We start from the raw sequence: 25,057 nt of genomic DNA, 5'->3' as shown, positions 1-25,057 counted from the left end.
TGCCTTTCTCATCTTCAACGTCCATTTTGTATCATCGACCATACTTATCAAACGTTGATGATGAGAGAAAGGAAAGATAGGAAGCTCAAGCCAGCTTATGTGCGGGCTAGGGAGACATATTGGTGATCAAATTATAATTGTCACTCAGGAACAGCGATGACCCAGAGATGCTGGTAAATTGGACAGGTAGAATATGACAATAAGTGGGGAGTGAATCTGTTGTAATTGAAACATAAAGCAATGATAGCAGTAGACATTGAGATTGTAATTGTAAATCGCTAATAAACATTTCATGCATATGTAACCCTTATTTTTTCTCCCATGAATTCATCTTGTAAACTAATCGTAGAAGACTAGACACCTGACCTCGATGCTCTGCCTTCCTGGTGCATCTTTGGGTGTATTGGGGTCGATAAATGCTGTGTGTGGGGTCCTAAGTGCCAATCCCTTTCTGCCCTTCTCCATACCCTCGCCTCTCGAGTCAAAGCACTTCAAGAGCATAGTCTCATCCGGGGTCATATCCTTGAGATAGTAAAACTTATGGGAATCGTTTGCCGCAACACCAAGTGTCTCGCCCTTGGCCTCATAGCCATCGGTCGATTTACTGCTCTCCGCTGATGGCAATTTCTCCTTTCCGCGGTCATCATCGTCGGCATCCTGACTGTCCCGCCTTGGATAGAGGAGGTCCGTAGGGACAAAGTCCGATTCAGTCGTTGAACGCCAATCAATGACAGCAAGGGGAAAGTCGGAGGCAGGATTCTCAATTGGACGCCAGACATTGATGATCTGATAACGGCCTTTCAGAAGTTCCTCTGCCTCATCTGCAGGAAGATGGCGCCGGACACGCACCTCCGCTGCTCCTGGAGTCTGATCTACATGCACCTGTTGTACAGGCTGGCGAGGTGAATCCTTGGTTCTCCGTCGAATGGTGTGGTCGAATATGACAATTTTCTTGATTCCGGGAAGTTTGGCGCGGAGCAGTTGCTCTACTTCTGCGTAGTAACCGCCTCGCACCGCGGCGTCATCGGTGAACAATTTCTCTGTAGCAGGGTAGTTGTAGACCGCAAAGCCCGAGTTGTCGGTCGTGAACTTGTCTTCCTGACCTCGCAGGTCATGGACTTCCCGCTCATAATCTTTCTGTTCGAAAGAAGTGCCACCACCATCGACCTTGCCCCACGGCTTGCCGGTGTAGCTAGTCGTATCAATATGCTTAAAAATTGCTTTGGACATGATGAATGTATTGGCTCAGTGGCTTAAAGAAAGAAATAGAACTCTGAGTTAATTGAAGAAGCGTGAAATGATTATGGGTGACTACCGAGGTTTTAAATCTCGTCTCAAAGTATGATTTGAAGGTTGATTTCTAATTCAGAATTAATAACGTCATTAAAACACTAACCGACATAGGCTAGCATAGGTGGCGTTCAGAGCTTGGAGTTTGTCACCAACAATAAAGTCATCAAGCAGGGAAACAGTAGACGCGGAAGCAAATAGAATAAAGTCGATAATGCTTCGATATTGAGAAGATACTGTGAAACGTAGGTGAGTATTTCATCGTCAAAATGTATGACTATATGTTTATAGCCGCTGTAGAAACAATGCACTTCGGAGTTCATGCTTCATGATTGGTTGATGGGAGAGAGAGCTTCCCCGCGGTTGAGATTCTTGGCACGTATATATTTCCCAAGATTTGTTTCCGTCGCTGCCTGGATTCAACAAGTTGCAAATCTGCTTGCTACACACGATCCTTGCGAAGATGCGGCCGCGAGACTTTAGCGATGATGACGAGCCTCTCGTCGACGTTACGGCAGCGATACCGCTCAAATCAAAGCGAACAGCGCGCATGAACCGCAAGAAAACGGTCCGCGAAACGAAGGAAAGGCAAAAACCGAGTCTGACCAACCTACCCACGGAGCTTGTCCTCGAAGTATTACAGTACCTCCTACCTAGCGATGTTCTGAATCTCTCACTCGTGAATCACCGGTACAATGCCGTTGTTAACGGGAATGCCAATATCGTGGGCAACAAGATTATCAAGCGACGATACGCCATACTCGCTCAATGCTTTCAGCTTCCGCGACTCCTCTCCGATATTGAGCCTTCGATGCGAATGATTCTACGGGAACCAACCCGGCAGAAGTCGCTCACTATACATCGAAATCCATACCAGCACATCCGAAGACCTGATCCGCAATATGTCTGTACTTGTGTAACGTGCATACTTCTATGGCACAACCTATGCGTTGCGCTTGATTTTGCGCATTGGCAGGATAAATTGGACTCGTATGAACCCATTACCATGATACCACGTGGCCAGTCGACGGCATGGAATGAGGCATTGCTGGATCGGAATGCGAGAATTGTACGCAAGGCGTTAGAGAGTTCGCTCTGGCACGCTTGGATATTGGAAACACATCTGAAAAGCACAGTGCGTGCCATAAGGCGCCAGAATGCAAACAAGGGGAACAAGCGGAAACACGTGGACATGACGCCAGAAGAAGCTGCATCTGAGATGGATGCATTTCTTGAAAAGACAGGACCGCCCAGTCACGAGATGCCCTTTCACCGGGATAATTACTACTTGCTGTTCGTTACCTTCCGACTAATTAGTGATCCACGTAAGCTAATACTTCCCAGTGAGGCATATTTGCCAAGGAGGGCATGGAGCTCGAAGGAGCAGAGATGGAGATACAATGTGGCTGGAAGCCACGAGCAGGATCTCGTGTATCTTGCACGTTCTTCAATGCCATGAGAGAAAAAGACATCGCATCCCGATAGCGGACCCTTGAGCATATCAATGATAAGGTATAAGTTCACCCTGAACCTGCCTCGGGCGTGGCGGCCGGATCATTCTCCATTGATGAGCCAATCCCGCCTCGATCATGTCGGTAGGAAAGGCCCAGATGTAGACGTATTAGTTCATCTAGATATATTCGTGATGTTCCGACTTCGATTGAAGCTACAAAGGACGCCAACGGCGAGCTTAGGTTCAGGTCGAAGCGATGCTTGATGCGGTGAACAACAAGCTCAACCATCACCAATGAAACATTCAATGCGGGGGAAGAGAAATGTAAGGAGATATTTTCTTCCATCATTATGACTGTTACACTACAATGGCCTACAATGGTTAGCCAGGGGGAAATATCCGAACGGGACTGTCTGCCGGGAATAAGCTATCCAAAACGTTCTGGAACAAGTGCTGGGACCGAAGTAGAACAACATAGTTCTATCATTAACTGGCGCTCACGATCTTTCCATGCTTGTCTTAATGGTGCTTGAGTACTCCGTATTTTTCTTAATCTCTAATATCTTCATCGTCATGAAAAATCTGAAGATTGTCGATCGCATTGAATATCCCCACGCTTTCACCCTATTTGGCGTTGGTTCGCGTTGCTAGCAGTAGTTTTACCAGTTATCACCGCCACAACGTACTTTATTATCGGAAAATGGGACCCTTCCCCACATCTGTTCGGTCCTTCGGCAAATGAGCCAGCCGTATCAGTGGATACCATAGGTACGAGTAGTTTCGCACCTGGCACCCTAGTTATGAGAGGACAATCTCTTCCCTCTGATCATTGACTCAGAGATATGTATGACTGGAACAAGGGCAGATCAAAACCAATATGTGTCGCAATTGTGGGATGAAATTCGCGACATAGTCACAATAATCTGAACAATCATGGACGAGACCTCAAGATTGGATATCCGTTCAGACCAAAACACCGCCATCTCTTCGCCCAATGCATCGACGTCACCCCTTGCCAAAGCGAAATCCATCGCAGAGAATGCAATTGAACGGACACTTTCACATCGAACAACGCAATCCACGCTGACTCCTGGTCCTCCTCCCGATGGCGGTATACAGGCTTGGACGCAGGTAATTTGTGCCTGGTTGGCGATCTTGAATACATGGGGATTCGTAAATTCTTTCGGAGCATTCCAAACGTACTACGCAAGCATTCTGCCACAGACGCCGTCAACCATATCGTGGATTGGCAGTACACAAGCCTGCCTGTTGTTCGCACTGAGCATATTCTCCGGGCGCGCACTAGATGCAGGACTATTCAGACCAACCGTCATCATCGGTATTGCGATCCAACTCGTGGGAATATTCACAATGAGCGTGTCTCATAACTACTGGCAGCTGCTTTTAACCCAGGGAATATGCACTGGAATAGGAGGAGGAATATTCTTCGTCCCGACAATGGGCATTGTGAGCACTTACTTTGCTAAAAGAAGGGGTCTCGCTCTGGCCGTTGTGTCGAGCGGCAACTCCATGGGCGGCGTTGTATACCCAATTCTGGTCAGGCAGCTCTTGGGTAGGATTGGATTTGGCTGGACGGTGAGGGTACTGGGTTTCGTCAATGTCGTGAGCCTTGCTGTGGTTATTGCTTTTATGAGACCTCGATTGCCACCGCGGAAGACGGGGCCAATCGTTGACATGGATGCGTTCACAGATATTCCCTATTTACTGCACATTGGTGGTATGCTCTTCATCATGGCACCAGTGTATTTTGTCTTCTACTATGTAAGGCCCTTCACAACCTTCGGTTCTCTGAACGCGCTGCTAACAAAAAGGCTCAGGTCGGATCGTTCGCCAGAGACAAACTCGACATGTCCTACAATGCCTCTCTGAACCTCGTCATGATCATCAACGGCGCCGGTGTTCCCGGGCGCATCATCCCCGGCTACCTCGCCGACCGGTTCACCGGCGTCATCAACATGTTCATCCTCTGCCTCATGTCCAACCTGGTTGTCTCCTGGTCATGGCTCGCCATAGACTCAATACCGTCCTATTACGCATACGTGACGATCTATGGCATTCTCATCGCATCGTTCCAGGGCCTGTTTCCGTCGACCGTCGCGGCGTATAGCAATGATATTACGAAGACGGGTACGCGACTTGGGATGGCGTTTACGGTTATTGGGTTTTCGGCGCTCGTGGGCGGCCCGATATCTGGGGCGTTGCTGAGAGCTGGGGGAGGATATGTCGCGCCTATATGTTGGAGTAGTGCCAGTCAGACTGTGGGCATTGGGTTGATAGTCGCGGCAAGAGTGCGGAAGCATGGATGGAGGCAGGTTAAGAAGTGCTAGGGCTTGTGATTTACAGAGGCATTGTGCATTGAGACGCGCAGCGTTAGTGGCGTTTATTATCGCATCCGATACAGTTTCAATGGTCGCGTAGGATTCAATAAGCGTATGGTCGTTGTTCTAGCGGAGGAGCATCATAGTGGCAGGGCCACGATAGAAGCCATAGGTCCACCTAAAGTCAAGTCATAGAAATACAACAGCTTTAGAGATTCCGATTATCAATGTATTTTATGGCGCTTAATACATTTCATTCCATCCAATTACTATGAGCGAATGTATCGAAAATGTGAGATCTCACATCTTCAGTCCGTCCTCACACGTCGTGCAACGCGACCCATCATCAATCGCGATCCACAAGGGCATCAACTCTCCACATCTGCCCCTATCTTGTGCGTATCTCTTGCTCCATAGTGAAGAGATGAATCACTCCGTACTTCTCTTTTCCAATGTCATCCTAATTCAATTAATATGACGTCGTGCTGTTTGCTGCGAAACCCGGTCACCATGGCAACACTTCACTTCACAGTGTAGACAAACAGCAGCCTCCCATTGTCAATCCCCATCTGTGCAACAACATCACAAATCAATTTGAAAATGGAAGTGCGAGACGATTTCCAACGGATGGACACGCCCCACTGTGACATGCAGTGGGAGCCAACAGTCGAGCAGTCGACAACCGTCGCCGACGGTAACCATCATTCGGGACAGCAATCGCCGAAGAAAGGCAAGAAAAGGAAGAGGCATCCACCGAAAAGGCACGACCTACCTGTGATACATGAGTTCCAAGGAGTTGATGGTCCTACTCTCGCAAATTCGTACGAAGCGCATGATGAAGAAAATACTCTTCCAGTGTATTGCCACACTTCCATCCCAACCCACAATAGAAATCGAGAAACCAGCAGCGATACCAATGAATACTCCATGCTTTCGCATCCTCCAACACCATTAAACCCCGGACAAGATTCTCCTCGCCGCGAGACCTTCGATCTCGTCCACCTACTCAACTCCAACAACTTCCGCGGCACTCTCTCCATGTTCTCCAAACGGCTCGACCTCCTCCACGACCAAATCTCCCTCTTCGAGACTATAAAACTCGAACTAGAAATTCTCAGGAAAGCGTATTCTGGGAACGACGAGGCCAAGTACTACGCGATCATCAAGCGGATCGAAGCATACGACAACGTCGCTCGGATCGCAGCGATGCATTTCACGGACGTGCTGGTGCACAAATTGGCTCTCTGCGACGTTATCGAACAGACCGAGTTTGAAATGGAGAAGGAAGTGAGAGGTGAGATTAAGAAGGCGAGGAAAGAGCTTGAAGAGTTGATGAGGAGGTTTGAGGTTGAGTACTGTAGTGAGTTGGAGGGGTTGGAGGGGTCACTGGAGGAGGGCGATGATTGATCGGATCTGTGTTCTTAAACATTCCATACGTACTGTTCGATTTCGGTTCTTTTTTCAGGAAGTTTAGGTTCTGAGGCTGGGAAGTTCTCACCCTTACGATTTACGATTGGATTAGGATATATGTACTTAGGTACACATTGATATCATCGTCCTTGGGAGCAATGATCCCAGTAGTGTTACGTTACCAGCGACGTCCGAATGATAGCGCTTGAAATATTCGAATGATTAGACGCAACGGTGATATCAATCATCAGTACTACATTCTTGAGGTTGAGAAAAAGGGTTACATTTGAATGATTGGAAATATGTTCATGTTCTGGAGGCCAGCGGAGGAGGTACTCATGCTCTATCCGGACTAGCCGGATTCAAGCACTTTATCCGCGGCAAAGATAGAGGTATTATCCCAGGACCCATTTCCGACTGTCACCCAGTCTTGTCCAGTAGTGCTAATGCCGATGTTTTCATTCATCTGGCTGGGAATCTTTTCAGAGTGGCGTGCTCTACAGGCCTGTCGGTGGGGGCATAATTGTCGGCATCTGTTTGGCAGGTTCTGATCCCAGATTGAAAGTGGAAATGATGGCCGATACGATCGGTTGGGGAGGGAACTGTAACGTTTGGTTTGTAATCCTCCAGCTATAAACTTGCAGGTTTTCGGGGTTAACAAAGACTTTTCTGCAGGACGAGTCATCTAATGTGGAGATATTTTACTTAGATAGTTGTTCATGGAATTGAGGCGCTGTCTGAAGACGTGGAAGGGCGCTGTCGGAGTTTCCATATCTGGAAATGTTAACAGTACTTTCAGTCGCTAAACCATAACAGGATTAGTGGATGTGTTTCCTGAATAGCGGGGGATGTTGGGAACAATCCCCTTCTTTTCCCACTTCGTATCATCCCAACCTAACTTTGGCCTACCTCGTAAGGTTACAATGACGCAAGCAAATCCAACCCTCCGCCTACATCGGCACTATATCTAGTAGCTCTATATCTAGCTCAGAGCCCCTCTATACCTCGAAAGATATCTTCAACAACAATCTCTCAATCGACCACGCACATACAACAACAAGAAGAAACAGAGCCAATTGATACATCATGTCTGCTCCTAAAGTTGTCCGTTGGGGTATCTTGGCTACTGGTGGCATTGCCCAAACCTTGTGAGTACCCCCACGTCCCTAATTCATCCAGGAGGGGTATCGTAGGACACAAAATTCTCCGATCTTTGAGCTGACCATTTGCAGTACAACAGATCTCCTTGTCGACCCAGCCACCCGCGGCGTCCATCATGTCAAGCACACCGTTGTCGCTGCCGCCTCATCCTCATCTGCACCCCGCGCCCAGCAGTTTCTCAAGGATGTTGGCGCACCAGCTGAAGCAAAAGCTTACGGTTCCTATGAGGAGCTTGTCAAGGACCCCAACATCGATATAATCTACGTCGCCACACCACACTCACATCATTACCAGAATGCCATGCTCTGCTTGGAGGCTGGAAAGAACGTGTTGTGCGAGAAGGCCTTCACCGTGAACGCGGCACAGGCGAGAGCGTTGGTGGATAAGGCGAGGGAGAAGAACCTCTTCTTGATGGAGGCTGTCTGGACGCGCTACTTCCCGCTCTCCATCTACGTCCGCGAACAGATCAAGTCCGGCCGCATTGGGCCTCTACACCGTGTCCTCGCGGATAACAGCATGGCGCTCAACCCCGAGGAGAACTTCAAGGACGGCAAGCACCGTATGGTAAACCCGGATTTGGCCGGAGGAGCATTGCTCGACTTGGGCATTTACAGCTTGACCTGGGTGTTCCAGACCCTCTACCACACACAGCCTGAGACTGCACGCCAGAAGCCGAAGGTCGTTGCAGCATTGAAGTCATATGGTGCAACCAAGGCCGCCGACGAGACCTCCACCGTCGTTCTCAGCTTCCCTCGACCGGAAGAGCTCGGAGGAGAGGCACATGCCGTGGCCACCACTTCGCTGCGCGTGGCCACCGCACCTGGTGGAAACCACGATACCGCCTCTATCAGGATCCAGGGACCAAAGGGAGAGATCCAAGTTTTCCCTCCTGCATTCCGCCCTTCGCGCACTAGGATTATCCTCGCGGACGGAACCGTCGAAGAGAAGAACTGGGAGTTCCCTGGCCCAGGCAAGGGCAGCGGCTGGTACAACGGTTTCGGTGGACAAAAGAACGCCGAAGGCGAGGGCCACGGCATGTTCTGGGAGGCAGACGAGGCAGCGACTGCGTTCCTTGAGGGCCGAAAGGAGGGCAAGTATGAGGGCCTCGAGGAGAGCGTGGTCATCATGGAGGTAATGGACGAGGTCAGGCGACAAGGCGGCCTTCAGTACCCAGAGAAGATCGAGACGACCAAGTTCCCGACCCAACTATGAGCGGATCGCCGGTGTTGTAATAGCCTTTCCGAATAAGTTTCGGCAGCCCTTGACCGTTCAGCTTGCACTATCTCGCTAAAAGAAATTCAATTTTTCAATTTTTCAATTTTTCAATTTTTCAATTTTTCAATTTTTCAACCGCCTTCAGAGAGACGGCGGCCTTTCACAAACAGCAATGTCCGATTCGTGCTACGCGGCCATCAGCCTCATGTCCTTCATGTCGTACTATTGTTGCGGAGACTTCCGCGACAAATGTGATCTAGCTCTCTGATTTACCATCTACGACTCAGAGTTATTGACACCTCTACTGAGGTTTGGCACAGTCAACGTCTTTTGTTAGAACGGAATTATCGAATCCCCGTCTCTGCTCTAGAGCAAGACACGGCGCATGTGATGATTCCTTCAGCCTGAAATGACTTGAAGGTGCATTGGGTTGCCGCCAAGACTGGGGAATCCCTGTACCGCGAGAATGTTGTCGTGCAGGGCTTATGGATTTTCATTTAGGCAAATTGTTTGCAATTTACAGTAGGTCTTGCTCCAGGTTTTTTCGACCGCGCTAGGGTCGTGTACCCGGACACTGCTCCTCACGTATATCTACTGAACTCCACGTGCTGATAGTGTTGCAGAAATAAAGCACCACTTGCTAGAGTTCCACCAATTAGAAAATGTAACCTTAAGAGTGCTCAGCCATTATCGGAACATCTGGATTTGAGTAAGATGCTCGAAGAATTCACACATCTAGGCTGAGCGAAGGGCCAAACGCTGCCTAGTATGCCTTCTGTTTTAGCTTTCGTTATCGTGATAGACACCAACGCCCATGACTATATAGTATCTGATATGGTACAAGAAGCCCACGAACAGCCTATGTACGAATAAGTCCTGGTACGGCAGCCATCAACCTGACCACATTGGGTAATTGGCTGTCGGTCAATTTCCCGCGGTACCGTTTGTGGGGTGATACATCCCGGCAGGCGACCATCCTAAGCTTCGTTTTCTAAATTGCTCGACAAATTCGACCGCGATGCTATTCCACCAAGTATGATGCTCTGGACTCCTCCCTCAAGTTCGATTGTGGCTAGCAGGAGCTTTGTGACCCTGTGGCACACCGTTCCAGGCTAGTATCCAATATTTCATTTCGTTATGGCAAGGGAGTATAAATTCCATATCTTGGACCATGGTACACTGTATGATCAGCACTCCATCTACTCTTCACTTCTTTATCCTGTATATTGCATTGCTCGGAAAGATTCATCATGAAGGTCATCGTTGGTCTTGCTGGTATTGTGACCTTGGCTCCTAGAGTGTTGGGTCATGCTACCTGGCAGCAACTCTGGGTAAACGGTGTAGACCAGATAAGTGATCTTTCTGCGGTTGTTCATCAGTGAATCTAACCATTCAATACGGTGGTGTATGTGCGCGGTTACCAAACAATAACAACCCTATCACTGATGTGACCTCCAACGACATTCGCTGTATGTGTATTCCGTACAGATGGTCATTATCCAGGGTCCAGGTTAACTGAATCTTCCGTAGGCAATGCAAACCAAGGGTTCGCCAGCTCGAAGTGCAGCGTAGCCGCTGGAGGAACTGTCACTATAGAAATGCATCAGCACAACACGCGAGGATGTACCGAAGAAGCGATCGGCGGAGCTCATTACGGACCCGTCTTGGTCTATCTCAGTAAAGTAGCCGACGCGTCTACGGCGGATGGATCTACTCCCTTTTTCAAGATATTTCAAGATACGTGGGCGCGAGCCTCGTCCACTTCACAGGGCTCGGACGATTACTGGGGCACCAAAGACCTTAACAAGGCTTGCGGAAAGATGGACGTTTTAATCCCCGCCAACCTCGCCCCAGGGGACTATCTGCTTCGAGCCGAGGCGATAGCGCTGCATTCTGCAAGTTCGTCAGGTGGCGCGCAGTTCTACATGACATGCTACCAAATCACTGTCACAGGCGGTGGGTCGTCGAATCCGTCGGGCGTAAGCTTCCCTGGCGCGTACAAAGCTTCTGACCCAGGCATTCTTTTCAATATGTATCAAGTGCTTAGCACTCCTTATGTTGCACCCGGCCCAGCGGTCATCCCTGGCGGCACCGAGGCCGTTGCTGGGAAAGCTGGATCCTCCGTCACCGCCTCTGGCGGAGCCTCACAACCAACCGCGACCCAGATTGCTGTGTCATCTTCATTTGTGACCAGTGCGAGGCCAGCTACCACTACAAGTCCCGGGACTGGCGGCTGCACGCCCGCTAAGCAATGGGACCAGTGTGGTGGAAACGGGTTCACGGGTTGTGGTTGTGTAGCGGGGAGTACATGCAAGAAGCTTAACGACTTTTACTCGCAGTGCCAGTAGTACAATGGTACTATACGAATCGTGGGACTAGTTTCGGCAGATCGTGCTGTGCCGTACATTCGTGTAGACAGGTCTGCAGAGAAGACGATTTTCACCGGGTTGTAGGATTAAAGTACGAAATTCTTGCTTCTCTTATACGGAGCATTTGGTAGTGGGTCATAGTCAACCTGCACTATTCACAATCTATTTTGATCACCATCATACTTCAAAATCACAGGCTTATATGGCTCTACGGTTTGAATGAAGATTTCGATTGCTATTTCTTCTGCAGCAAGGAGCAATCTACAACTCACAATTGCGGAGGTGGTGGCACGTGATTCCCTTCATAACGTTGTCATAGGATTTGGATATGCCCCTCTTGGAAATTGAGGGATTTACCTGAATCTGATCAACCCACAGTGACGTTTACGGTGATTTGTTCCTATGAGTAGGAACAAGTATACACATAGAAAGTTTTGGGGGAGACGAGGTTTGTCACCGTCACCCAGCACACAGGGAAGGACCTTGACACGTGAAGGTCCAAGCGCAGGTCTGGAAGCTAACAAACTTTTGTAAGGCGGGTTAATAGTGACGGTCCATCAACTCAACCTTGTCAGACACGTCACACCCTCATAAAATCCCAGCTTCATCCATCCTGTAATAATTATCTGTCGACGAGGTACCGCAGTACGAGCGACAACGCATCGAGCAGCCAAGTGGCAGACGCGTTTTTACCCCTCGATAAGGAAACGTTCCGGCTCGCCCGCATATGTATCTGGAGACCCACACCTCGTCTTGCCCTGGCACCAGGATACAGGAACGTCAGCCCTGAGTCTGCGGCTTCGAGGCACAGCAACAGCGTCCTGCTGCTATCACTCGCTCGTTGGAAATGAGATGAACCCATGGCCATAGCTGCGGCCTCGGGAAGGAGTGTTGGTACAGAGTTCTGACAGGAGCCGCACACGCACTGCGAGGCTTATTTATCAATCAACCCTACGCCACACCGCCCTAGAGCAAATGGATACCGCTCGCTCGAGGATTTTGGCATGTGGGGAGGCCCACTCCAGACGAAGCCTGCATCAGCACCTCACATCAGAGAAACAAAACAGGCCCGACTGGATGCAGGAATGATTTCAGCATGCAGGTTTCGAGAGCGAAGTCCGTAAACACGTCGCCCGCACGCACGCCAGTATCCAGACAGACACGCGAATGCCTTTTTTCGATGACGCACCCACTCTCCTCACCAGATTGTGGAACGGAAACGGCACGGCGCGCTCACTAGCGTTCCATGTACCGAAGGCGGGCCGGCGACCGACGACACGCTCGCCCAATTCCTGCGAAACATCTGGCTTCGCGTCGAGGAAGCCACCTTATGCCCTACGCAGTCTATACTCAGCCTGCTGCCAGCACATGCCTGGGCCTAGCTCTTCTGAGCATCCCGTTGCCTCCGAAACTCCATCAATTCACGAGTAATTGGCCCTCCGGACCCACCAGTTTGGTCGCTGGGTATTCCCGCAGCATGACATATATGTATCTGCTACCTGGGCGCTATCAACTTTGATTTTTTTTCTCAGTGCCGGATTGCCACCCCTCCACAAGCACTCCTCGCTGGCCCTGAACAGCTGCTTGGTCAATATGGTGGGCGATGTCTTGCAGCGCCAGCGTGGCTCCCCTCCCACCAGCGCAGTGCCGTACCACGACAACCTTTGCTGATGCTACTGAGCGCATCTTCTTTCGGTTTTCCACGTTCTTCCCGGCTTCTGCGGGGCTCGAACCATGCAATTGTGATGTGTGTTCCTGACGTCTATAAACATGGACTCGTAGTCCCAATTTTAGCGCCTGTCCCAGATTCTTCACCTGCCACTTATTTCGCCGACCGTAGCCGACTCATCCTTCTACAAGTGCTTGTCTCTCGAGTAATCGAAGATTATATAGAACGACCCCTCCAGCAATGGCGCACAACCAGCCCGTTTCGTGGGTTCAGAGGCTCAAAGGTTTGTTCCCTGTTGCTACTCCCGCAAGTCACCTTTTAAAGGCGAACCATTTAGATCACTGTGCCGAAAATCGATTGGACGAGCCGCACTTCCAGGACTATTCCGATCCTCGAGGTCTGTAGTATCATTCTAGGACTTTTCTCCTCGCTCATTATTGACCGCCACCAGGAATAAGGACAGCTTGGTCCAGTGGTGTCTTCGTCAATGGAAAGGAATACCGTGCCCCACTATGGCGCGATTATCGCTTTCTAGATCAGTGCCATGAGGAGGCTGCTGAAGTTGCTCTCAAATCTCTTCTACAACAGCGCATGCAGAATGCCTCTTCATCACAATACTATGGTCACGGATACGGAACGTCCAGGTAGGCGGAGGCACGCCGGCGTGCGACCCCCACCTACTTCAATTTTCTCTCTCACGATTTGTGCGGAAATCATTTAGACGACCGCTTATTGTTCCTATACCAACTAAGGGTCTTTTCATTTGTCTTGATTTTCAGTTGACCAGCGCCCGGGACCTTTTCCTGTATTTCCTTCCAACCTCGGCATTGTTCCTTAATGATGTCAATTGCCAGCTCGCGAAACTTGGCCGCTCTATTCAGTTTTCTCTTCTCTTGGAAATCGGGTTTCGCTTCTTGTACATTCTTTAATACCCTATTGAAACTGGATTGGGAGTTTTAGGCTTCGGCAGTAATGCAAAGTCCGTGCATCAGCGTTTTGATATCCAGCCTATTTCGTCTCGGATATCCAATCTCCCAAATTGTCTGTGTTCCTTCTGACTCTGATGCCCCGCCGCTCAGCCACTGTTTTAAACTACAACATGACTTTGGCCTTGCTGCAACCAACGCCAGTGCCTTCGTATTGAAAAGTTTGACCACTAATGGCGTATCTACGTTGTGCCAAATCTTTACATGAATAAACGCGAACATGATTAGTATTAACACGACGAGCATGACGTACCTCTTGCGCACACCCATTTACTCAGGGGTATTGATACCCAAGAGCTCACCTACGTATTGAAATGTCAGCATACGCGTCCAATTACTCTTTACACCGTCTCTATTATCATCTCGCTCAACTGAGGCTGCTGGTGACCGTGTCGAGGAAGCACCGGCTTCGACCGCGGCTATGATGCGTCGTATGATGCGGGAGGGGAGTACCAAAGAGGTCGATTACTCGCGATACACAGTGCGCTTGTTTCCTTACCTTTGACGGCTGCTCACTTATCCGCATCGATGTTGACAGCCACGCCGCACGAACCTGTACGCGAAGTTTCTAATAAATGATATATTATACCATTCCGTCGAGAGGCGGAGAGGGAAGGACGTCTTACTGGAGGGGTTGGGCAGCAAGTGGGCATGAGGAGGTCCAGGAGATGGCTTCATCGAGGTCAATCATGTTACTCCCACATCAACGCTTCCTCGCGATACCTGAAGCACCTTTACAACTGCATTTCAGCATCAGCAAGTTCTTCTCATGAGGGCTCAGGACAAGGCTTGTGGACACGGCTGGCGTTGTCGAGCAGGCACACGCATCGGCGGGAGTTTTAGACTCACGCGGGAACATTGGGGACTCACCCTTCCCATCAGATCACCTCCCTCCACTGCCCTCGAATCCCTTAGAGTGACTACACAGCTCGACAACTTGCCTCATCGCTGGACTCGCCACAGAATAGCGCAAGTAATACACAAGCGACCGTCGCAGCGAACGAGCCTCCAACCGCTTCCCTCGATTCGATCCAAGGAATCTACCACCTCAAGACTACACATACAACTGATCCCCCATCCCTCTAACATCCAAATAGAAAACAGTACATCCGAAAACGTCGCTGATTCTTCCAGATCTACGGAACCCGCCGCAAGGCGCCGAGCCTTAAGCCGACGTACCGTCATAGAACCCACCGTCAAACCATACTTCTCATCTTTTACAATTTCGGCACCAGCTTGTCCATCACCACCTGATAACATTTCCAACATGCCCGCGTTAGACATACTGGAAAGATGCCAGTCCTACACGCTAGGCCGCTGTACAGAAGTCGAAGAACGACCTTTCAACGGACGAAGGCACAACCAGATTCGCCGTCTGGAAACCTCGTATGCGGGATAGAATCAACGATATAGTCTTTTACATCGCTTTGCATATCCTTTCGTGCAGGCGCGCCCATCTAAGTTGTTCTCTGAGATGGGTGGACACGATACGGCACCGCGGATATGGGGCGTGGATCAAGTAGATATACCTATGTCGTTCGCGATGTAGTGGCGGATATAACGGGATGGGATTGCCGGTCACCGACCTGTGGAGACAGAACAGAGGTACAACAAGATCTCTCGAAGGGCGGTGCTGGCAAGCTCTGGTTTTTGTGCTACAGGAGGAGTTACGGCGTCTTCGAGACGCTTGGTACAAGATTCGTACTGTGATTCGGACTGTCTCTGATTGAATATAGAACACACATAGTCGATACAAGTGATGAGAAAAGACACGGTTCGGGGCACTGACATTTAGCACTTTGATAGACAGAAGATTGAGCGTGGTAACAGATAGTTCTATCTAACAAAACTTCACATCTTTGTTCTATTGAGCGTAGTATATTTCTTCTCACCCGGATGTCGAACCGACTACTCCGACCCTCAAACATCCTATTCCGCTTCCATACCCCCAACCCTTCCTTCATCTCTTTCCCCCTCCTATCACTACACCACTTAATGCGCAAACCTGAAATCCAACCTCTTATTTCCCTCATCTGTCGTGTTCTCTAGGTAGTCGAGCTGCTGCTCCCGGGTCATGGCATTCCACTTCTTGTCGCGCGACTTGTTGCGCCAGACGTAGTACGCCTTGGTCAGAAGGTAGATGCCTATGTTACCGATGGCGATGCCCAAGAGCGAGCGGTTGCCACGTTTGTAATTCGGTGCGTCGTCTAACGCGCAGGTGTTAGCACAGACGTTCATTCAAATTCCACCATTGAGACATTCACGTACCTTTCCTATAAATATTCGAAGCAATAATTCCCGAAGCCTGGACGAACATGTTGTACGTAGCCGCGGAGACGGTCCTCGAGCGCACGGTGTTCGAGTTCCGCGAGTTCCAGCCCACCTGGATGGGATGCGCGGTCGGGTAGCTGAGGAGCAGGGTGATGACGGCCCAGACGACCCATTTGTTCGCCTTGGCGACGTTGCCGACGACGAGCCAGATCAGGAACGGTATCACCCATATCTGGCCGGTCATGCTGTGGAAGGTGAGTTCCTTGAAGATTTCGGCGGAGTAGGTGAGGGAGAGCATGGATATGACTGTTGACGTGGGTGGTTAGTGATGGTTTTGAGTTGGAGGGGGGAGGGGGGAGGGCTTACTGTGGAGGAATTGGTGGGGGATGGCGAGGAGGTTGGATTCGAAGGTGTTGAATCCTAGACCTCGGAGGGAGAGGGTGAGGTATTGGCTTGGTGGTGTCATTGGGAGTTGCCAGACGAGTCCGATGATGTATAGCGGCCTGTTGCGATGTGCTGTTAGACAATTGTTTTGAAACTCTCATCGGCACGTAGGATACTAACCAAAGATCGTAGTCCATCAAGCTCTGCCACAAGAGCTTCGGCGTGACTGGCTGTCGGTTGTGCATGCTGCTCTTCGATGGGTCGTCTCGAATGACGCGGTTCACCATGATCTCTTCTTCTTTGTCGGTGAACCAACCTTTCTTTCCACGTGCCCAGCTCTTGGTTTGGCAAGGGCCAGCGGGCATCAGTACGAAGGCAGCGAGGCCGACGACGAGAGTCATAAGACCCTGCTTCAAGTCAGAGAGAATCAAATTAAACTGACAGAGGGGCTTACCTCGATCAGGAACAACCAACGCCAACCTTCCTTTCCTTCAACTCCACGAAGGCGCAGCAGGCCGTAGGCGAAGAAGCCAGCGAGAATGTCGGCAGTACTCATGGCCGTCCAGAAGAACCCGAGGCGAAGAGAGAGTTCGTGGTGCTTGTAGAAGTATGAAAGGTACAAGATAATCTACAACCAGTCAGTGAAGATATGGTAACATAGAGGTAGTTGACACCCACATCAGGAATGAAACCACCCTGTAAGATGCCGAGAAGACTCCTACATGCGAGAAAGCTCGCACGCCCGGAAAGCCAGTACTGCGCAGAGGCGACGATGGACCAGAGAACCATTTGCATGGGGATCCAACGATCTGGGCCGATCCATTTGGACACTAGCTGAGAAGGTAATTCGGCACAGAGAAAGCTGAGCTTGAAAACCGTATTGCCGAGATTGTAATCTGAGGAATGTTAGCTATGATCTTTTCTGCGGGAAGAAACCATTACCATTTGTTGTCAGATGCAGATCTTTGAGGAAATTGTCAGTGTTGGCTTGTTGAATGTTGGCTCGATCCAATTCCAATGCCATGAACATAATGCATGCGAACACCATGATGCGTATGTCGATCTTTCGAATAAGCTTGTTTTCTTCTCTCCAGGTCCATCGTGCCAAAGGATTGAATCTTTCGAGGTTCTCCCTGGAAATTGTCAACATCAAGTCGATCCACTCCATCAATGCCATGCTACATACCATTTGGCGTGCGGTTGATACTTCTTAGCCGTCTCAGGGTTATCGAAAACACTAGGCTGAACTACATGAGAATCATTCTTCAGCAATATTAAGGTCTATACCCACAAGTGTTGCAATTGCGTCGGGATCGTAGTCGGACTTTGCCCTTTGGAACCAAAATCGCTTCTCCTCGTGCGGTACGCCTAGCTCGGGTACATCATCCGCAATAACAATGGTCGATCCATCCTTTTCAAGGACAGCTCTGCCATCAACAGTTCCGTAAGTAGACGAAGACGGAGTAGAACTGCCGTGTGAGGCACTCGCCAGCTGTATCACTGTAGACATCTTGCTGAAGAATTTCCGGAATCTGACTGGTTGTTCATCTTGTATTCCCAGGCAGATCAAGAACATATAAACAATATCGTTGTGTGTAGCCAGAGAGCTTGAATCAGACGTCAAGCCGTCTTGGCCAGTGGCACGACCACGCCATATGGATGAAGAATGGCAAATGTTCTTCTAGGTCAGTTCGGCTGCTTGGCTGCTGCTGAAACCTTGCAAGCACCCAAGAGTCCATAACCACCAAAGCGCACGCATCGACAGAATCCAGCCCTTCAAATTTTCAGCTTCATGTCTATGGCATGTCACTGCTCTTTGCCATCATGGAGCTGTGTTGAAAGTCATGTTCACGCCTGATGATCCAGGCCCACAAAGAACTTAAAAGTGGCTTTCAATGAACATGATGCCATTCGAAGGCGTGGATTACAAACAGGCATTCCGTTGAGGCGAAGCTGAAGGCTATCTGATCCCGAACCTCGGGGCTTGATGCTTATCATCGACGCAAGAAGTGTTAAGTGCCAATACACTAGATCACACATGAGGGAAAAGTGCTCCGAGGTATGATGGACCATGTGGAGTAGCAATGCCAAGCTGACCTTGCGTTGATGCTCTGGTTTATCCAATGAGCTCCCGGGGAACAGGCGTTTGTCATATTGCGTGAAAATGATACAATTGCGATAAGGAATATGTTGTTGAGTTTGATGAACTACTCGCTCTCAATTGATGGGTTGCGATGCGGGAAGCCCTAGGTCGGCAACAGCCTGTTGGATCATGATCATCGAGCCAAGGCACGAGGGCGCTGTCAAGCCCGCGAAATTGATTCTGGATAAGCATGCAATGTCACGAAGCTCTGTGGTAGTGGCATGGCTAGCAATGAACGGCATTTATTCGGACCTCGATTGTTGGAATTCGCAGAGGATATGGTGTTGAGTGTGTGGTTGTCGCGACGTTCACTCGAGTTTGGTGCGTTACGACTTTGGGGTTTGGAGTTGCCGTATAGCACGCAATCCCTCCCCCACATGTCGCGTCGTCAACCCCTCAACGGCGCTCCATTTAGGGAATGTTGCCATATCGATCTATGTATGATGAGCGCGAAAACACCAACGAGAATCGATGAAGTCTCACATGTTGGTGTATTTGCGTCTAGAGTCCACGAATGACATTTGCGATGATGTGATGAGGCCATTACGTGCTAGTAATATGAACGACACCATCAAATATGGCACGATGCCACATCATATCTGGGTGCCTACTGCGAAAGTTTAGTATATAAATCTTCGATTTCCAGCAAGTTTGAGTGATTGAGGATATCATTTCCAAACACAACCCCATTAATCACCATGTCTACAGAAACAACGACCGAAGTCAACCAGAAGCAGGCCGAGACTCAGTCCGCATACCCACGGGAGCCTCTTCAATTGAAAGGCGCATTGGACTCTTACAAGTCTTTCGATGTGACACCAGTGATCGGACGCGAGTTCGTCGATGTCAATTTGAAGGAATGGCTGCGAGCTCCCAATTCGGATGAACTGATTCGAGACTTGGCCATAACAAGTGAGCCATCATGTATCGAACCCCAAGGACTCAGGCTAACATAATATTAGTCTCGCAGCGAGGTGTGGTCTTCTTCCGCAAGCAGGATGATCTCGACAATGACCTCCAGAAGGAACTAGCACACCGGTTGGGCCAGCTAGCAGGCAAACCTGAGACATCTAAACTCCACATCCACCCCGTGAGCAACTCGGGGCGTCGTCTCGGGGGTAAGGACGACGAGATCAGTGTCATCAGCTCGGAGCAAGCGAAGGAGATCTACAAGAACCGATTTTTGAACTTCGCAGAGAGGAAGCAAACCGCCAAGGATGGATGGCATAGCGATATCACCTTTGAGCCTGTTCCCAGTGACTATGCACTCTTGCGATTGACCGAGCTGCCAAAGACCGGTGGAGGTAAGTAGAGTATCGAAGACAAATGTACTGTAGCTGACTTGGTTAGATACCCTGTGGGCATCCGGCTACGAGCTTTACGACCGTCTCTCAGAGCCCTACCAAAAGTTCTTCGAAGGTCTTACAGCAACCTATGCCCAGCCCGGCTTCGGCGCTGCAGCAAAGGAGAATGGCTTCCAACTATACGAAAAGCCCAGAGGCGCGCCCGAGAACGTCGGCTCTGACCTAACTGCCATTCATCCGGTCATCAGGACAAACCCTGTGACAGGCTGGAAGAGCATCTTCGCCGTTGGCCATCACGTACAGCAGATCAATGGCCTCGCGAAAGAGGAGAGTCGACATGCGCTGGACTGGTTCGTGCAGTTGATCGTTGAGAACCATGACCTCCAGGTGAGGCACCGCTGGCAGAACGAGAACGACTTGGCTATCTGGGATAATCGCTCTGTATATCATACGGCTACCTTTGACTATCAAGGACTTGGGCCGAGGACGGGACAGAGGGCAGTCAGCTTGGGTGAGAAGCCGTACCTCGATCCGAATAGCAAGTCTCGACGGGAGGCTTTGGGGCCGGTAGAGTAATAGCTATCTATCATTCGCTTTGTCTAGTGTCAGTTACCAGGACTAATTGTTCATATGCTTTTGGGAGTATTATCATGAGGGCCCCGTCTTTTGTGACATGAAAGAACTTCCTCTTCCAAGTAATCAAATCATCACACGGTAAAATAGCTTGGAAAGAGTGGAATGAACATATCTGAGTTGTTCTCTTCTGATAAGTCTAATATACAAATGTGGAGACACAGCCAATGGAGCAGTGCGTCAAACCACTTCACCGGCCTCATGTGCCATTGGAAGCTTCTAACCAAGCGTCTTGATCTCTATCGAGTCATATGGATAGGGTAGAAAGCTAGGTATGGCGAGGGGTGAGCAATCGAGATTGGTTCTGCTGGATCCAAATTTCCCCATGACGAAGATCGGAGACCAACTCTGGGAAATCGGTGGTCAAAGTATGAACGTCAACGAATTCCTCAATCGAGTTCCAGAAGAATAGGAGTCCAGTGAGGAAGACTTGGCGCAGAACCTGACCATTTCTATCCGACGAGGAACGACCGTATGCGACACGAATGCCCTCCTCCATCTCCAGCATGGAGACGTTGCCATGGTTGATGTCGTGCCGGAACTTTGAGAGAATGGTAGCTTGAAGTGGTTCGTACTGGAAGTGAAGGGCAATATCATGGAGTTCCAATAGAACTTTGAAGCTTGAAATGCGGGCGGTGAAATTGACTTCGTTGGGGTCTTGGGGAAGTTCGACGGCATGTGCACAAGACAATCGCTTCTCCTTGCCGACTTCGAGGTTCATACTTTTCCACCAGGAAACAGCACACTGCACTATGAATGGGTGAAAATCGAGCGCAATGTCGAGGCACTCCCTGTAGAGCGTAGGCTGTAATGCTGTAAGCGTATTTGCGCACGCGTGAGAAGTGAAGATACTTACAGATGGATGATTATCCACTTGATCTCTAATGACGCGTGCAGTCTGAGTCACCAAAGGCGCGAATATATTGAATATCACTCCCCTGCTGTGGAACGCCAGAATAGGATTCTTGGGGTGAGCATGAGTAAGATGTTGAAGACGCCTGACAGCGTTAGGTATGTATTCAAGGCGACGGGCTTGAAGTGATGGCTCTTACCTAGAGAGCAATTCGGCTTGTAGGGCTTTTTGTCCTTTGAGTTGGCCTGAGATGAGTTGTTGATCAAGAGATGCTTCTACCCATGCTTGCTGCGACGCCTCTTCCACCAGAGGCGGCACATGGGACATCACTGCTGGCATTGTAGTCGCTTGTTCGGTTTAGTGGATTCGTTGTGTGGTTTGGTGTTTGTAAGGCGGGGTTGTTGACTGTTTGAATTGAAGAGGAGCGGAGTCGAAGTTGGGAAACGTTGTACCTTTGTGAGCTTTGTGTGGCAGAGTTTGGACCTGACATTCACTTGGGCAGTGGAATCATTTCATGTTTCTTGGCGCCACTTCAACGAGCCAATGATATGGCATAGAGTGTTGGATCATTGGCCAATCATAGAGTGAGAATCATTAAAGCGCTGTAAACGGGACTTACCCCCCACTTCCACCTATCTGCCTAATCCAGAGTGATTTCCTACGGCGTCGTGGGAGAGCATCTCCTTACGGACACTGTGTTTCGCACCAATTTCGCACTATTTCTCGTAGGCTAGGATAGTTGGTGGCATGGTAGTGTGGACCTTATTTCACTTCTCTATCATGACTACACTGGGTCGACACTGCTCAATATTCCTATCCATGATGCTAAGTCAACTATCCGTCTATGGAAATTAGCTTCACGGGGCATAGGTGAAAATTATTGAGCTCATTCGGATATCATGTCTATTTTATTGTTGTTTTGACATGTCTAATATACAAAGAGTGGAGGGTTCCCTGTTAGGTGGAAAGGGTCTCAAGACTGACTCCTTCGAACGTTTCCCCAACTACCTAAGCCATTCGTGTATTTACCGGCATCTGTAGTTTTGAATGCAAAGCTAGTCATGACTAGTAGTATCGTCCTCAAGACGGTCTTGGGCAATCCATGTGAGTCCGCTACGGATGTCCAACTCCAGCTCCGGCACTCGTGCGTACAACGGAGCAAGGCGAACTATTCTCTTGAGTCTAGGAAGAGAGCGAACGAAAGCTGACAGAAAGATCTTCCGCAAGTTTCGACCATTCCTGTCAAGGGCTGCCCGGCCATAGGCTATGCAAAGACCCTCGGCCATGTCTTCCAAAGGCCATATGCCATGGTAGAGTCCATGTTTGAGCTTACCCAGGATGCAGCCGTGGAGAAGTATGTCATCAAAGTGTAGGGCTAGGTCGTGGAGGTCCATAAGTAGTTTCACAGTGGACATGGTCGAGGAAACATCCAGCTCCTTGTAGTCGGCAGGCAAGAAAGAGTAGTGTGTATCCTCAAGACGCTTCTGGTATTTTGCGTCTACCTTCATATTCTTCCACCAATCCACCGCGCACTGAGCCACAAAGGGATGGAAGGGTACTTTGATCTCGATGGGGGCTCTATACGATGTGGCCTGAATATGTTATTGCCATCGTCGACCACGAACATGAGTCTACTTACCGAAGTGGTACTCTTAATCATGCGCTTAATGCTTTGCGCGGTTTGAGTGACCATATGGGCATATACAGGAAAGTATATACCTGAAGCCACAAACTCAATGACTGGAGCCGTAGGCTTGGAACTGATGTAGCCATATCGTCTTTGCATGTTAGATGGTCCGAATACGTACTTTTACTCGGATAACGAGACTTACTTCTCCATCATTTCAGCCTGCATGTCCTTATTGCTGTCGAACTGACCTCGTAGAAACCTCAAGTCTAAGTGAAGAGCAGCCCATTCGTTGAGCGAGACGACTGCCGCGTCAGGTAGTGGGTCGAAGTCCTCTTCTACCCACTCTTCGGAACCAGAAGTTGGTGCTGGAGTCATGGTCGTTTGAGCGCACCAATAAGAGTGATAACCGTGTCACGAAACTGGCGTCGACAATTGTTGCTTAAGTGTTAAAGCGTTTCGAGTGGGGAGTGAGATGAGGTTGTGGGAGGAAAGGTTGAGAGAAGAAAAGGATGCGAGAGGGAAAAGATAGAGACTGACGAGTGATTGAAAAGGTAGAAACAGGTCGAAGCAATCATGAGCTATCTGGCCGTCCTTCACTTCGTGGGCCACTATACCACTCTAGCGATAGGAATGGTCGCACAAAATTGCTTGGCATTGTCAAGGCAAACATACTGCAAAAGCCTTTTAAACCATGTATATATATTATAAAATTTGCAAATCTTTCATTCGTATTTGGTTCACGACCATTGCGGATACCACACGGTCTTGTACCAATCCTACCGTCCACATCTAAAAGCTCTCACATGCTTTAAGAGTTGGAGTCCAAGACTCCAGTGGATACACCAATACCAGGTCACTGTAGTAATAACCTGATAGATGAGTCTGGGCAACTCATCTTGAGGGGAGTTGCTACAGTGGCCACCTTTTTTTTGCCATTTTTTTTGCCAGGCTGGGGATCGATGGCGTAGTGGTTAGAAATTTAGATTTCTTCCAGTTCTGCCTCTGGTACGCCTGGGTTCGAGCCTGCTTTGCGATGGCAAGACCTTTTTTTTTACTTTCTTATAGGTGGAGGTAAAGTGAATTCACAACAAAGCGCTGGTAGGAGCCAATCACCATGCGGGCAGCTCTGTAAGTGATAGTGAGTGATTGGCAGAAAATTACTTGGCACGGGCTCACAAACAGTCTAAGGTGATGCATAATTGATCAAAGGGATCTTAATATACCAAAATCTAGCCTTCGGATCTCCTCATAGATGTAGTAAACTCAGTTGGAGTGCAATAGAGTTATCTATCACTAGATTACAGACAGATGCTCACACTCGCGTATCAAAATGAAGGCGTGATAAGCAGTACGTTGCCCATGGAAGATTATTACTTGAAATATAGGGGGTATAGGCAAGTCGATATAGAAGAGAAGTGGAAAGCAACTGCTATACATAAAAGTTGTAGTTGTGCGAGTTTCTCACACTAATGTTCAACATTTCAGAATCGTCTGCTGACACTGAGGTAGTGCACCGCCGTACAGTCATGAAATCAATAAATTCGACGTCTGAATTATAGAAAATCATTCTGCATAATGGCTGATTCTATTGGCTTGTGCAAGTTTCGAAGACCTTGCTAATAAATTCCCCGACAGAGTCGCATATCTCGCAGGGCTGTGAAACAGAACCGAACATTGGGTCTGATTCTGTTCACTACCAACGGTCAAAATACCGGCGTCACTACCGGAATTGAATCGTATTTAGTTAAATGGCTTACTCGAGTGTATACCTTTTAACAACGCCAAGTTGGAAGTGTACTCCTATCTTGTGGATAATCATGGATGTAACTTGCATCCGCTCCAAGAACGTAATCCAAGTTTGATTCATATTATTGGCAACTACCATGTGCCACATACTACGTTTCATGATATCTCTATAGATTCTTAGTAGGATGAAGGATTATAATC

General features: G+C 49.2%; 12 protein-coding genes across 12 annotated transcripts; 8 read left to right on the top strand and 4 right to left on the bottom strand.

Moving 5' to 3' along the window:
• Positions 1–210: 210 nt before the first annotated feature.
• On the bottom strand, positions 211–1,332 carry BU24DRAFT_422124 (uncharacterized protein). Its single transcript, XM_033527902.1, has one exon. It carries the CDS (start codon positions 1,228–1,230, stop codon positions 340–342), a length of 891 nt encoding a protein of 296 aa, XP_033384161.1. The 5' UTR covers positions 1,231–1,332; the 3' UTR covers positions 211–339.
• A 421-nt stretch (positions 1,333–1,753) lies between these two features.
• BU24DRAFT_462043 (uncharacterized protein) lies at positions 1,754–2,749 on the top strand (the record flags this gene model as incomplete). Its single annotated transcript, XM_033531951.1, has 2 exons — positions 1,754–2,583; positions 2,635–2,749. 2 exons carry the CDS (start codon positions 1,754–1,756, stop codon positions 2,747–2,749), a joined length of 945 nt encoding a protein of 314 aa, XP_033384160.1.
• Positions 2,750–3,754: 1,005 nt separating this feature from the next.
• Positions 3,755–5,091, top strand: BU24DRAFT_321135 (MFS general substrate transporter; the record flags this gene model as incomplete). The annotated part of the gene is made up of 2 exons (XM_033522928.1): positions 3,755–4,525; positions 4,582–5,091. Coding segments are annotated over 2 exons (1,281 nt in total), but the record flags the coding sequence as incomplete, so codon positions are not given.
• A 591-nt stretch (positions 5,092–5,682) lies between these two features.
• Positions 5,683–6,489, top strand: BU24DRAFT_492015 (uncharacterized protein; the record flags this gene model as incomplete). The annotated part of the gene is made up of 1 exon (XM_033533870.1): positions 5,683–6,489. The coding sequence occupies one exon, from the start codon at positions 5,683–5,685 to the stop codon at positions 6,487–6,489; it is 807 nt and encodes a 268-aa protein (XP_033384158.1).
• A 1,089-nt stretch (positions 6,490–7,578) lies between these two features.
• BU24DRAFT_346844 (NAD(P)-binding protein) lies at positions 7,579–8,865 on the top strand (the record flags this gene model as incomplete). The annotated part of the gene is made up of 2 exons (XM_033523505.1): positions 7,579–7,640; positions 7,725–8,865. 2 exons carry the CDS (start codon positions 7,579–7,581, stop codon positions 8,863–8,865), a joined length of 1,203 nt encoding a protein of 400 aa, XP_033384157.1.
• Positions 8,866–10,118: 1,253 nt separating this feature from the next.
• On the top strand, positions 10,119–11,216 carry BU24DRAFT_409000 (carbohydrate-binding module family 1 protein; the record flags this gene model as incomplete). The annotated part of the gene is made up of 3 exons (XM_033525894.1): positions 10,119–10,206; positions 10,248–10,337; positions 10,399–11,216. 3 exons carry the CDS (start codon positions 10,119–10,121, stop codon positions 11,214–11,216), a joined length of 996 nt encoding a protein of 331 aa, XP_033384156.1.
• A 1,558-nt stretch (positions 11,217–12,774) lies between these two features.
• On the top strand, positions 12,775–13,942 carry BU24DRAFT_422119 (uncharacterized protein). The gene is made up of 3 exons (XM_033527901.1): positions 12,775–13,189; positions 13,244–13,303; positions 13,358–13,942. Exons 1-3 carry the CDS (start codon positions 13,147–13,149, stop codon positions 13,552–13,554), a joined length of 300 nt encoding a protein of 99 aa, XP_033384155.1. The 5' UTR covers positions 12,775–13,146; the 3' UTR covers positions 13,555–13,942.
• A 439-nt stretch (positions 13,943–14,381) lies between these two features.
• Positions 14,382–15,381, top strand: BU24DRAFT_185566 (uncharacterized protein). The gene has a single exon (XM_033521666.1). The coding sequence runs from the start codon at positions 14,662–14,664 to the stop codon at positions 15,289–15,291; it is 630 nt and encodes a 209-aa protein (XP_033384154.1). The 5' UTR covers positions 14,382–14,661; the 3' UTR covers positions 15,292–15,381.
• Positions 15,382–15,758: 377 nt separating this feature from the next.
• BU24DRAFT_441317 (phthalate transporter) lies at positions 15,759–18,057 on the bottom strand (the record flags this gene model as incomplete). The annotated part of the gene is made up of 9 exons (XM_033530435.1): positions 15,759–16,099; positions 16,161–16,469; positions 16,530–16,666; positions 16,728–16,954; positions 17,002–17,175; positions 17,226–17,443; positions 17,490–17,680; positions 17,734–17,794; positions 17,835–18,057. 9 exons carry the CDS (start codon positions 18,055–18,057, stop codon positions 15,885–15,887), a joined length of 1,755 nt encoding a protein of 584 aa, XP_033384153.1. The 3' UTR covers positions 15,759–15,884.
• A 1,247-nt stretch (positions 18,058–19,304) lies between these two features.
• Positions 19,305–20,570, top strand: BU24DRAFT_391085 (taurine catabolism dioxygenase; the record flags this gene model as incomplete). Its single annotated transcript, XM_033525098.1, has 3 exons — positions 19,305–19,602; positions 19,653–19,994; positions 20,041–20,570. Exons 1-3 carry the CDS (start codon positions 19,389–19,391, stop codon positions 20,568–20,570), a joined length of 1,086 nt encoding a protein of 361 aa, XP_033384152.1. The 5' UTR covers positions 19,305–19,388.
• Positions 20,571–20,895: 325 nt separating this feature from the next.
• On the bottom strand, positions 20,896–21,929 carry BU24DRAFT_492009 (uncharacterized protein; the record flags this gene model as incomplete). The annotated part of the gene is made up of 3 exons (XM_033533869.1): positions 21,680–21,929; positions 21,484–21,625; positions 20,896–21,432 (listed from the first exon to the last, which is right to left on the bottom strand). Exons 1-3 carry the CDS (start codon positions 21,817–21,819, stop codon positions 20,896–20,898), a joined length of 819 nt encoding a protein of 272 aa, XP_033384151.1. The 5' UTR covers positions 21,820–21,929.
• A 606-nt stretch (positions 21,930–22,535) lies between these two features.
• On the bottom strand, positions 22,536–23,485 carry BU24DRAFT_450460 (uncharacterized protein; the record flags this gene model as incomplete). Its single annotated transcript, XM_033531030.1, has 3 exons — positions 22,536–23,072; positions 23,120–23,240; positions 23,313–23,485. 3 exons carry the CDS (start codon positions 23,483–23,485, stop codon positions 22,536–22,538), a joined length of 831 nt encoding a protein of 276 aa, XP_033384150.1.
• Between the last annotated feature and the right edge of the window lie 1,572 nt (positions 23,486–25,057).

This window comes from Aaosphaeria arxii (genome assembly GCF_010015735.1).
Source record: "Aaosphaeria arxii CBS 175.79 unplaced genomic scaffold BU24scaffold_4, whole genome shotgun sequence".
NCBI classification, from domain to species: domain Eukaryota; kingdom Fungi; phylum Ascomycota; class Dothideomycetes; order Pleosporales; genus Aaosphaeria; species Aaosphaeria arxii.
The sequence above is the reverse complement of the archived record's forward strand: the minus strand, read 5'-3'. Positions and strand labels throughout refer to the sequence as shown.